General features: G+C 39.2%; 2 protein-coding genes across 11 annotated transcripts in view; both read right to left on the bottom strand.

The window, feature by feature from the left end:
- The window catches only part of Erich1 (glutamate-rich 1), a gene marked incomplete at its 5' end in the record, with an annotated part of 52793804 nt that overhangs the window by 38428574 nt on the left and 14350847 nt on the right, over positions 1 to 14383 (bottom strand).
- Positions 1 to 14383, bottom strand: part of Wdr17 (WD repeat domain 17) — a 120611-nt gene that overhangs the window by 2676 nt on the left and 103552 nt on the right. For 6 of the 11 annotated variants that reach the window (XM_087588881.1, XM_087588879.1, XM_087588877.1 and 3 more), the window contains 3 exons: positions 9292 to 9433; positions 8870 to 8972; positions 7766 to 7867 (listed from right to left, as the gene is read on the bottom strand). In XM_087588881.1, the coding sequence (XP_087445007.1) occupies positions 7766 to 7867; positions 8870 to 8972; positions 9292 to 9433 (347 nt within the window). 11 annotated transcript variants of the gene reach the window in all.

The following is a 14383-nucleotide window of genomic DNA, read 5'->3' as shown; positions in this document are numbered from 1 at the left end:
GTCCCCTGAGCCCTACTGTCTAACATTCAGAGAAGCCTTGTGGGACACCAAGAGCATCCTGCTTCTCTATGTAAACCTTTGGGGGCCCCACAACTTACCAGTGTGGAACCTTGTCCTACCAATCTCATTCCAGTCGGGTCTGCCTGGGACACAATTTGCAGAAGTGATCTCCATTGTCTATCTCTGGGCTTACTCTTTGGTCCTGAGGATTTTTTAAGGACCCTAGAGCCTCCTATTTCACCATGGAGGCCTGCAGAGACCCCAAGAACTACAGTCTTAGAACATTTCCCATTAATCCCTTGCCATTGGGGTCTGCCTGAGGCACAGCCACCAGAGTTAGGCACCCTGACCACCACTGTCTGGCCTAAGGCTGGCTCCCCAATCTTCCCGAAAAGTCCTGCTGCCATCAGGATCATCCATCTAACACCAGGGAAAAACAGATGCATAAGACAGTATAAGAACATAGTCAACAAAACCCAGGGTATTAAGGTACCACCAGAGTCCAGTTATTCTGCTACAACAAACCCTGATTATCCTAATGAAATGGAAGCAGAAGGAGATCTTAAATCTAATCCTATAGAGAAGATAGAGGACATGAATAAATCCCTTAAGGAAGTACAGGAAAATAGTTCTTCCTCAAGACTCCTGGGCATATACACAAAAGATGTTCCATCATTCCACAAAGACACAGGCTCAACTATGTTCATAGCAGCTTTATTCATAATAGTCAGATCTGAAAACAACTTAGATGTCCCTCAACTGAAGAATGGATAAAGAAATGTGATTAATTTACACAATGGAATACTATATAGCTATTAAAAACAAGGACGTCATGAATTTTTCAGGTAAATGATGAAACTAGAAAATATCATCCTGAGTGAAGTAAACTAGACCCAAAAGGACATACATGATATGTACTCACTGATAAGTGAATATTAGCTATAAAGTACAGGATAACCATGCTATAATCAATAGACACAAAGAAATCAATATTAAGGAGGGTCCAAGGGAAGATGGTTGAATCTTTCTCAGAAGGGGAAAATAGATATCAGAGTTTGATGGATAGAGGGAACTGGTTAGAAGAGGGAACTGGGAGTAGAGCAGGATGGCGCTGAGGGTGGGGGAAGAGATCCTATGTAGGGAGAATCAGGAGAACAGAAATCAGAGGGGAGCAATTTCTAGGATATGCCAGAGAACTGGATGTGGGTTAGGCCCCAGAAGGTCTGTGGGGGTGGGAGTCACTTGAGCTGAGATTCCTAGCAGTGGGAGGTATGGATCCTGAAGTGACCTCTTCCTATAGTCAGGCAGGACTCCCAGTGCAGGGATAAGAATATAGAACCTTTAACCCAAAATATTTTTTGCCTACAAGGTGTGCAGGGACAAAGATAGAGCAGAGACTGAGGGAATGGCCAACTAATGACTGCCCCAAATTGAGACCCATCTCATGGGCAAGAACCAATCCCTGACTCTATTGATGATACTTTGATTTGTTTGCAGATAGGAGCCTAGCATAACTCTCCTCTTAGAGGCTCTACCCAACAGCCAATGGAAAGAGATACAAAGACTCAGAGCCAAACATTAGATGGAGCTTGTGGAGCCTTATAGAAGAGTTGGAGGAAGGATTGAGGGACCTGAAAAGGACAGGGACTGTACAGGAGGACCAACATAGTCAATTAACCTGGACCCTTGGAGGCTCTCAGAGACTGAATCACCAACCAAAGATCAAGCAGGGGCTAGACCTAGGCCCCCTGTACATACGAAGCGGATGAGCAGCTTAGTCTTCCATGCAGGTTCCCCAAAAACTGGAGCAGGGTCTATTCCCGAGCCTGTTGCCTTCCTCCCTGTGAATCCTGCACCCCTAAATGGATAGCCTTGTTTGACCTCAGTGGCAGAGTATGCACCTAGTCACTCAGGAACTAGTAGTGCAGTGAGGGGAGGGGAGTTAGTGAGGTGTGATACCCAGAGGGGGCTTTCCCTTCTCAAAAGAGAAGGGCAAGTTGGAACGGTGGGAGGTCTTGTGAAAAGGGTTACTGGGAGGAGACTGGGGCTGATACTGGGATGTTAGGACTGAATATATGTTAAACAAATTGACAAACTATTTTTCTAAACTTGATTTTAAAAAAATTAACAACACTACTATCTACAACATATCGACAACACTTTTGTCGGTAACCCTAAATTCCTTCTGCATTTGAATGTCAGACTATTTACTCACTGTTTGGTGGACTGTGTGCAAGCTCTCCATGCATCCAGTTCCTCAGAGAGATGCTCAATTTTCAAGGGTACTGACACCACTCGACGTTTTAATAGCTGACTAAAACATAAGAAAGAATTGGCACCTGGCGTAACAGTAACACATCAGACAACACAAGTGAACTTTAATAGTTGAAATTTTACCTATAACAATTGTTCAACACTGTGTGTACATACATTTATGTAGACATAAGCATATATGTACTCACACGATTATCACTTAAGTCCCTGGTAACTCTAAAATGCTCAAGACATGTGGTTGAAATAGCGACTCTAGTTAAATGCACTGCGTAGTATGGGGCATGGTGAGACAAGAAAGCAATGCTGAGCAGCACAAGGGAGATAGGACTGCTTGTCAGGACCTTGACTTAATTCTAGGCAATGGAATGGAATGGTACCATTAGAAGAAAAAGAAAAGGACTGGGTTTGAGAGGCTTGTTTTACATGTAAGAATACTGAGTTTAAGGCTGGAGCATGGTATAGGTTGCTAGGCTAGACTCACACATAAGGAAGGAGCTTTGAGATTAGATTGTATCTGAACATGAAAATGATGTATGTCCAAGAGGATGGCAGGCAAAGATCAGAAGTAAGGTTCCTGTGCCCGTGACTTGACTCACTGTCACCATCACCAGCACACACTCTCTCTCTCCTGCACACATGTGCACGCGCACACACACATACACACACACACACAATTTACAAATGAACCTTCTGTAGAACAAATATGAGAACACAGAGAGGAGTGTGAAGATAAGAAATGAGGCAAGAAGATCTTTACCAATCCTACAACAGATAGAGGGCTTATATCCAAACTATAAAAAGAACTCAAGAAGTTAGACCGCAGGGAGACAAATAACCCTATTAAAAAATGGGGTTCAACTCCTCCATTGTTGGTGGGATTGCAGACTGGTAAAACCATTCTGGAAATCAGTCTGGAGGTTCCTCAGAAAATTGGACATTGAACTGCCTGAGGATCCAGCTATACCTCTCTTGGGCATATACCCAAAAGATGCCTCAACATATAAAAGAGACACGTGCTCCACTATGTTCATCGCAGCCTTATTTATAATAGCCAGAAAATGGAAAGAACCCAGATGCCCTTCAACAGAGGAATGGATACAGAAAATGTGGTACATCTACACAATGGAATATTACTCAGCTATCAAAAACAACGAGTTTATGAAATTCGTAGGCAAATGGTTGGAACTGGAAAATATCATCCTGAGTGAGCTAACCCAATCACAGAAAGACATACATGGTATGCACTCATTGATAAGTGGCTATTAGCCCAAATGCTTGAATTACCCTAGATCCCTAGAACAAATGAAACTCAAGACGGATGATCAAAATGTGAATGCTTCACTCCTTCTTTAAATGAGGAAAAAGAATACCCTTGGCAGGGAAGGGAGAGGCAAAGATTAAAACAGAGACTGAAGGAACACCCATTCAGAGCCTGCCCCACATGTGGCCCATACATATACAGCCACCCAATTAGACAAGATGGATGAAGCAAAGAAGTGCAGACCGACAGGAGCCGGATGTAGATCGCTCCTGAGAGACACAGCCAGAATACAGCAAATATAGAGGCGAATGCCAGCAGCAAACCACTGAACTGAGAATAGGTCCCCTATTGAAGGAATCAGAGAAAGAACTGGAAGAGCTTGAAGGGGCTCGAGACCCCAAAAGTACAACAATGCCAAGCAACCAGAGCTTCCAGGGACTAAGCCACTACCTAAAGACTATACATGGACTGACCCTGGACTCTGACCCCATAGGTAGCAATGAATATCCTAGTAAGAGCACCAGTGGAAGGGGAAGCCCTGGGTCCTGCTAAGACTGAACCCCCAGTGAACTAGTCTATGGGGGGAGGGCGGCAATTGGGGGAGGGTTGGGAGGGGAACACCCATAAGGAAGGGGAGGGGGGAGGGGGATGTTTGCCCGGAAACCGGGAAAGGGAACAACACTCGAAATGTATATAAGAAATACTCAAGTTAATAAAAAAAAAGCCATAAAAAAATGGGGTTCAGAGCTAAATAAAGAATTCACAGCTGAGGAATACCAAACGGCTGAGAAACACCTAAAGAAATGTTCAACATCTTTAGTCATAAGGGAAATGCAAATCAAAACAACCCTGAGATTTCACCTCACACCAGTGAGAATGGCTAAGATCAAAAACTCAGGTGACAGCAGATGCTGGCAAAGATGTGGAGAAAGAGGAACACTCCTCCATTGTTGGTGGGTTTGCAGACTGGTACAACCATTCTGGAAATCAGTCTGGAGGATCCAGCTATACCTCTCTTGGGCATATACCCAAAAGATGCCACAACATATAACAAAGACACGTGCCCCACTATGTTCATCGCAGCCTTATTTATAATAGCCTGAAGCTGGAAAGAACCCAGATGCCCTTCAACAGAGGAATGGATACAGAAAATGTGGTACATCTACACAATGGAGTATTACTCAGCTATCAAAAACAATGACTTCATGAAATTCATAGGCAAATGGATGGAACTGGAAAATATCATCCTGAGTGAGGTAACCCAATCACAGAAAAACACAGATGGTAGCACTCATTGATAAGTGGCTATTAGCCCAAATGCTTGAATTACCCTAGATGCACAGAACACATGAAACTCAAGACGGATGATCAAAATGCAAATGCTTCACTCCTTCTTTAAAAGGGGAACAAGAATACCCTTGTCAGGGAATAGGGAGGCAAAGATTAAAACAGAGGTAGAAGGAACACCCATTCAGAGCCTGCCCCACATGTGACCCATACAGCCACCCAATTAGACAAGATGGATGAAGCAAAGAAATGCAGGCCGACAGGAACTGGATGTAGATCTGTCCTGAGAGACACAGCCAGAATACAGCAAATACATAGGCGAATGCCAGCAGCAAACCACTGAACTGAGAATGGGACCCCTGTTGAAGGAATCAGAGAAAGGACTGGAAGAGCTTGAAGGGGATTGAGACCCCATATGAACAACAATGCCAAGCAACCAGAGCTTCCAGGGACTAAGCCACTATCCAAAGACTACACATGGAATGACCCTGGACTCTGACCTCATAGGTAGCAATGAATAGTCTAGTAAGATCACCAGTGGAAGGGGAAGCCCTTAGTCCAGCCAAGACTGAACCCCCAGTGAACATGATTGTTGGGGGGAGATGGGGGGAGGATGGGGAGGGGAACACCCATATAGAAGGGGAGAGGGAGAGGTTAGGGGGATGTTGTCCTGGAAACCAGGAAAGAGAATAACATTCGAAATGTAAATAAGAAATACTCAAGTTCATAAAGAAAAAAAGGAAAAAAATAAAAATAAGGCTCTGGCTCGGGGATATGGCTGACTTTGGGCATTTATTTGATGCTTTATCATTTGACAGGATTCCTTGCTTTATTCCACACTTTGCTTTTCTTAAATGAAACCACACTTTCTAAAGCCAAATCTAAATCTAAAAATAAATATAACTTCATAAAAAAAAAAGAAATGAGGCAAGAGGACAGGAGATAAGAGGGGAAAGGAAGTGGCAATTAAATATAATATGACGATGGGGAATCAGAGATGTAGTACATAAGAAAATGAAAAATGGCTGCAGGACATAACAGAGTCATTATCACAAAGATTTTCTCTAGGGAGATTCTTGGAGAGATGGTTCAGCGGTAAAGGGCACTGATTGCTCTTCCAAAGAACCCAGGTTCATATCCCAGCACCCACTTGGCAGTTCACAATTGTCTGCAGCTCCAAGATCTGACACTCTCCTATAGACAGACATACAGGCAAAACACCAATGCATATAAAATGAAGGCAAGTACATTTTAAAAGAATGGGAAATCCTCTAAAACTGAGACCTCTAAGAGTTTTCTTTGTTAATTACTGAGTTCTCTGTAACACATATTCTGTGAACTCCCTTCTACCTTACACACAGTACCTTTTGATTTTTATTATATGTTTGCCTTTTTTGCTTCCCAGTTCCTGAGATTGTTTCAATTTGAGTGTGGGCTGCTGTGAAATTCTCCATGTAGTCCAAGTTGGCCTTGAACCATTGAGAATCCCTTTACCTCAGCATCCCACACTGAGATCGCAGACACGAGCTTCCATTCCTGTCTTTCAGCTATGTATTATTCATACTAACTTTTTTGTTTATTTGTTTATTGAGACAGGGTTTCTTTGTGGAGCCTTGGACATCCTTGAAGTCACTCTATAGACCAGACTGGTCTCAAACCTGCCTCTGAAGTGTTAAAGGCATGAGGGACCACCACCCAGCTTATTAATACTAATTTAAGAGACCATTTTTTCTCTCATTTGTCATCAGTGAAGTCAAACCAACTGGGCAGATTCAACATTATTTTAACATCTGTGATACATCCTACTGTTCTGCATTTTCAGGTTGAGCGTGGGCTTTGCAGTTTGGTTTGTTGCCTGCACGGGAACAAACTTCCTTGAGTATCTGGAGGTAGTGCTTATTGCTTGGGTTGTGCTACGTAGTGGCAGAGACTTCTTTGCCGCTTAGTTAGGAATAAGAAAGCTTTTCATTCCTCTCAATGTCTCCTATCTTCCATAAAAGGCACTCAAAAGATGTTTTCCCTTAGATAATAAGTATGGAGAATGAAACGGTTGTACACTATCATTTAGCAAGTTAATGGGGTTAGACATTAATTTTCAGGAAACACTTTGTGAATTTGTTTATTCATTGAATCATAGTCATACAGTGATGTGTGTCTTATTAAACAGTGAGACGGATTACAAATGAAGATCGCATGGATCAGCTTTGTTTTTTTAAAGAAGTTATGCTCTAAGGATAATGGAAAATGAGTGAGGTTTAGCAAGCTGGTAGAGAATGGAGATGTTTAGCTAACAGGTTATAAAACACGATCTGTCATGAATATAAAATACTAGCTTCTTCACCACTTAGAAATGTCTTTTACCTGACTATTGTTTCCATAGAGGTTGAGAACTAATATACATGGCTTTCTGTATTTCAGCAGTGGTATCACACAACATTGGAAGTGAAGTGTAGGTGAAAAGGGAGGAGAGACTTTTCAGAACACAATGAGGACATCTGGACTGAAGACGATTTTTAAGATCCCTTTCTTCCACTCTCTTGTATCCTCCCTAGATTGCAGACATACTATGTAGAAGACTAGCATCTATCTTTGAACCGTGGGGAACTCACACAGGAGGAAAGAGTGTAGAGTTCCAAAGTAGAAGAAAAAAAAAGCAGGGGAGAGGGAGGTCCAGGCCTTTGGTGGAATTGCTGGACCACTTTATGAGTTCTGGGATGCCTCTCTGATGTGTCCTGATAGGCAAACATCAACACGTCCTATGTATATAACTTTCCGCTAACAGCTCTGTCATTTGTAGACTCACAATTCATATTCCTGATTTCCTAGAGCGCTCAGGCTGAGTGAGCAAGTGAACTCCCAGATTAATGTATTCAGTGCCTGTGATTGTCTTAGACACTTTATCTTAGTAAAAGGAATTTCTCAATAAAGTGTTTTTATTTTTACCTTGTGTACTCATAAAGTGCTGGAACAATGCTGTGATACTGTCTCCTGATAGCCAGTAAGGCACCAATGTAACCACATAATATAAGTAATTCATTTCGAGCCCTGAAAAAGAATATATTTATTTTTATTACAATTTGAAGCATAAGACATTATTCTCTTACATAATTCAAACATGTCTATTTATATTCATATAGATGATATTTACAAAATACATTTGGAAAGTTTTATAAAATTAGAGCAAGTCATTTATTCATTAGCTAAAAAATAATTCACAATTCTTATTCCAAAATCAATAATGTACCATAAATTATAATTTAAAACTGAAATAAACATTTAGTTTTTGTCTGCTTATGTTACATGTTTAACTCTTGGGTTTTAATGCTTGAACCTGAAGTCCTCACAGAAAGCAAGCACCCTACTGTTCATAGTTAATTTACACCCTGAGGCCACCCCTGCCTTTCTCTTCTTGTCATTTATTTCTAAGTAATTCCTTTTATCACTTTAGAAACTTATGACACATTATGTCAACTCCAGGAAAGGACCAGAAAAATCATTTTTGTTTCCTGTGGCAGTTTTCCAGACCGTTTCATTGGAAATCTTGCTTACAAATTTGCCTCAACTCTCTGAAGACTTTTAGTTATATTAAAAAAAATTCCTAAGTGGTCCTTGAGTTTAAAGATGGTGTCATTTTCTGTTTTCTAGCACCTGTAAATCGCTCTCATTTAGGCTTAGTATGATTTTTATGTACAATAGATATTCAATAAATACGACCCTTAGTTTCTTATGGACTCCATGCTTATAACCGTTTGAATGTTTTCAGCTCAGCCTTCTTGAAACAGCTGGGTTTAAGTGAAACTACAGACCTGTACACACACATAAACAAACACATGCAAATGATTTGTTAATAGTTACTGTTCATTTCAAGTTTACATTTCTGCCCTCTCTTGTTAGTGTTGTCACAACTAACGCGATAACAGAAAGTATAGTTTTTGTATAAGTTCAGTTACCCAAGATGGTCCTATTTCTTGATTTGAACACCAAAACCGATATTGCCACTTGAAATATTATACTGAATATGTTCATGTGTTGAAGCAAAATACTTACTCAGTGCATGTATGTAAGAGTAATTTTTCAGTACGGATATAAGTCATGAGGTCAAGCACAGGGTGAACAGTATCTAGAGTCCAGTTGGAGTTACTGATACATCCTGGAAAGATAAAACCAAATAAAATGTATTTTAAATCACAGAGTCAAGTTTTGTTCATCCAATTTTAAAAATCATATAATCAGCTCGTTGTCCATTAATCATAAGTCTGCATTTTGTATCACAAAGTATTCATCCATTCATTGACTCTAGGTCTTCCCACAATATAAAATCAGGAGACAGAGCATGTTCTGTATCAGTAATCTTTCTCTTTGGGAAATGTGGAATGACTTGTATTCGAACTTCAGGTAGATTATCAAGATGAATACAATACCAAATGAACAAGTAGATCTAAACTCCAAACTACCAACTAGAAACTTACCTTTGACAAAGTCAATACCAATAGGAAGAGCCTTTTCAGGTTCCTGACTTAGTAAATAATACTTTATGGTTTCATATACATTGCCATCTGCCTGGGCGGTTTCAGCCAACTGAATGCATTCTTCTGCTGGGGGTAGATTGCACTAAGAAATAATTTGTTGAAAGACAATGTTAATAAGGTTCACATGGATCAAAGCCATAGTATAAATGTCAATTATTGCTACATTCTCTGTCTGTTTCACATATTTAAGTTGCCTCACTATATTTGAATGAAAAATTTTATAAATGAAATTATTTATGGAAATACCTTAAATATAAAAGGATGAAGGTGAGGTCTTTAGCTAATTAGTCAATTTTCACCACACAATTACTTAGTAAACATGTAGAACTAAATTTTTCTAAATCATAATGCTGTGATCAGTACTTACTAATACAGCTCAGCAAAAGCAAAATTAGAGCAAAACAGCTCACAATGAAGTTAGTTAGCTTTCTAGAGTAAATATATAATAGAGATATTGTCAAAGCTACATTATATGTAACAAGTACAAAAGTACTTCACACATTCTCTTATTTTACAATTGAAAATAGTCTTTGAGGCAAAAGAACTCCATTCCAAAAAGACTAAACCACTGTAAGTTTTAAGGCTTGACAGTTTAAAATATACAGTGTGGAAAGTTTGGGTCTCCAAAATTTCATTATTATAAAATGAAAAACAATGCTCATTAATATTAAAAAAATAGACCTTTCTATAGAAATGGAAACTATGTCTCTTAGTGAAGATGTTTTCTTTCCATTATATAGATCTAATGAATCTATATAATGTATATAACTTAAAATGTATGTAAAAATATACATGATTATTAAAGATAAAAATGAAAGCAGCACCCTTATGATTTTATAATCTCAACAATATTGCTAACTAAGTAAGATCTGAACAATTCCAACAGCAGTTGGCAGTTCAATATAGATGGGGGAAATTACGCAGTGTCCTGTGCCTGGACAAGGAGCTACAAGCAATTACTAACTTGTAGTAATTACTAGAATGTGAATAATCCGTCTTCCCCAGGAATGAAACACAGACTGGATAGTCCATCCTGACTACCCTAGAAACATATATCACGTAGGCAACACTGAACAGACGATGCAGGCAGTGGTTATATGTGTATTATTCCTCTATATGTATTTGGAAAAACAATGGTTAAAGAGCAGAAAGCTGTGAACTTGGAAAGGAGGTATTATGGGAGGGGGTAGAGTTGGGAAAATGAAATAATATTATTTTGGGTTTGGGGATTTAGCTCAGTGGTAGAGTGCTTGCCTAGCAAGCACAAGGTCCTGGGTTCAGTCCCCAGCTCTGAAAAAAAGAAAAAAATATTATTTTAAATAAAATTGAAGAATAATGAAGCATATTCCTGGCAACATAATAGATTAATGCTTTAAAATATATTTATTAATATAGTTATTAAATAGTTTCACATTTCTTATGGTTTAAAAATTAAGTAGACTGAGTAGTTTAGGTCTCTACCTCTGAAAAGCTTCACTAAGAATTGTGTGTGTGTGTGTGTGTGTGTGTGTGTGTGTGTGTGTGTGTGTAATATATGCCTGTTACTATTACTTTGCCATTATTATTTCGATTCATTGAAAACTTAAGATAACTACTATTCTTGATTGAAAATTAAACATAAAGATAATAAAAAGTGACTGTCACTGAAATGTCATATTCTAGAATACAAGATTAATTCCTGTCTTATCATGAAGTTTCTCAAATAGATTAATACCGTGCTTTGACTTTGGTCTTTATTATTACCTTAGGAAGGTTTGAGAGTTATTAACAACTTTACAATCACTAGTTTTCTGAAGAACAACTAATAAATTTTTATCAAAGATTCTAATCATATCTTTTAGAATATGTCATGAATATTGGTTGCACTCATGGCCCTATTATTCCCGTGAGAAGGAGAGAGGTTGACTCTGTTCTCTACAGCTCATAGTCCTAGAAAGAGGAGCAGAAAGTAAGTTCTGTTCTGCTGCATAGCAAGGTGGTTGCAGTTAATAACAGTGTATCCTTCAAAAGACCTAGAATAAAGGATTTTAAGTGATTTTACATCAAAGACAATAAACATTTGAGGTGGTGGGTGTGGAAAATCCCTGATTTGAATTAATGCATGTATGTATCAAAATGTCACACTGTGACCTGTAAATACGTGATTTTGTTTTGTTAATTTAAATAAACCACGATGCATAAACTTAGGTGAGTCATTCATCCTCCCTATCACGATAACATCAGAACTTCTTGCATCTGAGACTCTTAACACATATTTAAACACTATACAACTCATGTCAAGCCAAGTAGAAACAAAAGTCCTATTGCCTCTTTCCACATGCATCTTTAACAAAGAGTTTCTAGTGGTGTTTACAAAATTAAAACACAGATAACTTTTATTTATTTTTATGTTAGATTTTATCTATGTTTAGATTTTTATTATATTTTTATTTACTTGTTTTGTGTGTATACTTTGTCCATGGCACAAATGTGGAGGTCAGAGGGCAACTTGCATGTAACATTTTACTCCATATGGGAAACAGGGATTGAATTCAAATAATTAGAAATGAGGATAGGCACCTTTACCCACTGATCCATTTCCACAAGGCCGATAGCAAATTTTAGACAGGATTTAGATAATAGAAAGTGTATAGGGAATATTTGAAAATCTCTAATAATGTCACAAATTACCACTGGAACTGAATATTCATCTTTTCATAAATATTTCTGTAATAATAGGTATGATTTACTCCATAGCACATGCTGAGGGCCATGCAGGAGGAACGACAAATGGCTTTAGAAGTCATGGAATGTAATCCAGGGGTCATCACAGCCACATGGCTGAGCCTCAGTGTGGCACGGCCCTGAGGACTCTGTCCTAAAGGCTTTATGCTGTTGTGGAGTTCTTCTGTTTGCTGCTCTCACATCCCTCTTAATCTAAGAATTATATACAAGTGTTAAGGGGGCTTCCAGTCCCTCACTGGGCAGTATCTCTGGCACTCACAATAATAGTGCTTGATCTCTTTCAGGTTTTGTTGCTGGAGCAGATTAATGATTTTATCAGCATCTGAGGAGAGATCTTAGAGATGTAGATTGTCAGCAATGACACCAGCTTTAAAAAATAAAACATTTGGAAAAATAAAATTGTTAGGGAAGCTAGGTTGAGATGTATTTACTACTGGCTCTGATGTAGAAAATCTTAGGGAACAATCTGAAGCTTGAAAGGCACACTCTTACTAGTTAAGCAAGGGTCTTTTTATCATCAGGGAACAAGAACAATGGCAGCACAGGCTGGTGTGACTCTCACTGAGGCTGGACTGGTGATGAGATCAGCTTCCTGATATGATTTATTAAGAATTTCTGATGAGTAGATATGCATTTTGAGAATTACAGATATGACTGATTTTTATATAAAAGTTTAGATTTGCAGAGAGGGGATAGGGAGGGGAAAGGAGAACACGACCAGGTATTGGGGTGGGGGAAACAGGAGTGAAGCCCTGAGGGCCAGCAGAGAGAATGGAAACAGGCAACCGCAGTAGGTAGGAGGTTGGGAGGACCCTCTGGAATGTACCAGAGACCTGGGAGGTGAGAGATTCTCAAGTCTCAGAGGGAGGAATTTTAGATGAAATGCCCTACAGTGGGGAGAAGGAACTTGTAGAGTGTGCCTCCAGTAGAAAGAAAGGGCATCAAGTGAGGAATGGAGTTGCCATCCCATAGTTAAAAACTCTGACCCAGAATTATTCCTGTCTGAAAGAACTGTAGGAATGGAAATGGAGAAGAGACTGAAGGAAAGGAAGTCCAATGGCAGGCCCAAATTGAGATCCAGGTCAAGGGAAGGCCACAAGGCCTGACACTACTACTGATGGTGTGGTGTGCTCACAGACAGGAGCCTAGCATGGCTGCCCTCCAAGAGGCCCAACGAGCAGCTGAAAGAGTCAGATGCAGATACTTACACCCAACCAATGGACAGAAGCCAGGGACCCCTGTGGTTGAATTAGTGAAAAGCTGGAAGATGCTGAGGAGGGTGGCCACACTATAGGAAGACCAGCTATCTCAATGAACCTGGACCTCTCTGAGATCGCTCAGACACCGAGCCACCAACCAGGCAGCAGACATAAGCTGATATGAAGCCCTTGATGCATATGCAGCATAGGACTGCCAGGTCTGGACTCACTGAGAGATGATGAACCTAACCCTTGAGAGACTTGAGGTCCCAGGAAGTGGGGAGTTTTGGTGGAGTGGGTGTGGATGTGGTGGCATCCTCTTGGAGATGGGGGAAGAGGAATGGTATGAGGAACTCTGGGTGGGTGGACCAAGATGGGAAAAACTACTGGACTGTAAAAAATTATTAAAGATAATGAAAAAGAAACATTTTAAACAAAAGAATACATAATTGTGTATGTATGTGTATATAGATGTTTGTGTGTATAAATTTGATTTAAATTGTTATATATGTATGTACATATATGTGTACATATATATAAAATGATTCTTACTAGATTACTTTTAAAGACAAATAATAAAATAATTACTTCTTTCTTTATAAGTACAAATAGCTGCCTGCCAGTAAGAGAAACTGACTGGGAAAACTACCTTGCTTGTTCACACTTTGTTAATTTGTAACAAGTTGCTTGGTTATGAATGTACATGACTCTTTTTCTAGAATAATTTATTTTCTTTACCTGTACTAGGAAGTTTTATTTCTTGCAAATGTATTGGAAAACACTGTTTTTTCATAATCACTTACTAGAAGAAAATTAAAATGTACTTACAGTATATACTGTAAAAGTTTACTAGGATATATAAGCAATGGAAGACAGAATAAAATATGGTGTGGCAGGAACATTGTTCCTTCCATCCACCGATTTTGTGTATGTATGTATGTATGTATGTATGTATGTATGTATGTATGTATGTATGTGTGGAATCCCTGTAGCCTGATTGTTGGAGCTATACTCTAGCCATTCTATGTGTGAATGTGTACATGTTTGTCTATAGGTCTGTATGTATATATGTTGGTATTATGCTTATATGCATGTATATTTGTGTATAT

The sequence above is a fragment of the Rattus norvegicus genome, chromosome 16 (genome assembly GCF_021556685.1).
Source record: "Rattus norvegicus strain SHRSP/BbbUtx chromosome 16, alternate assembly SHRSP_T2T, whole genome shotgun sequence".
In the NCBI taxonomy this organism is placed as follows: domain Eukaryota; kingdom Metazoa; phylum Chordata; class Mammalia; order Rodentia; family Muridae; genus Rattus; species Rattus norvegicus.
This window is presented reverse-complemented; position numbering and strand designations above follow the sequence as displayed.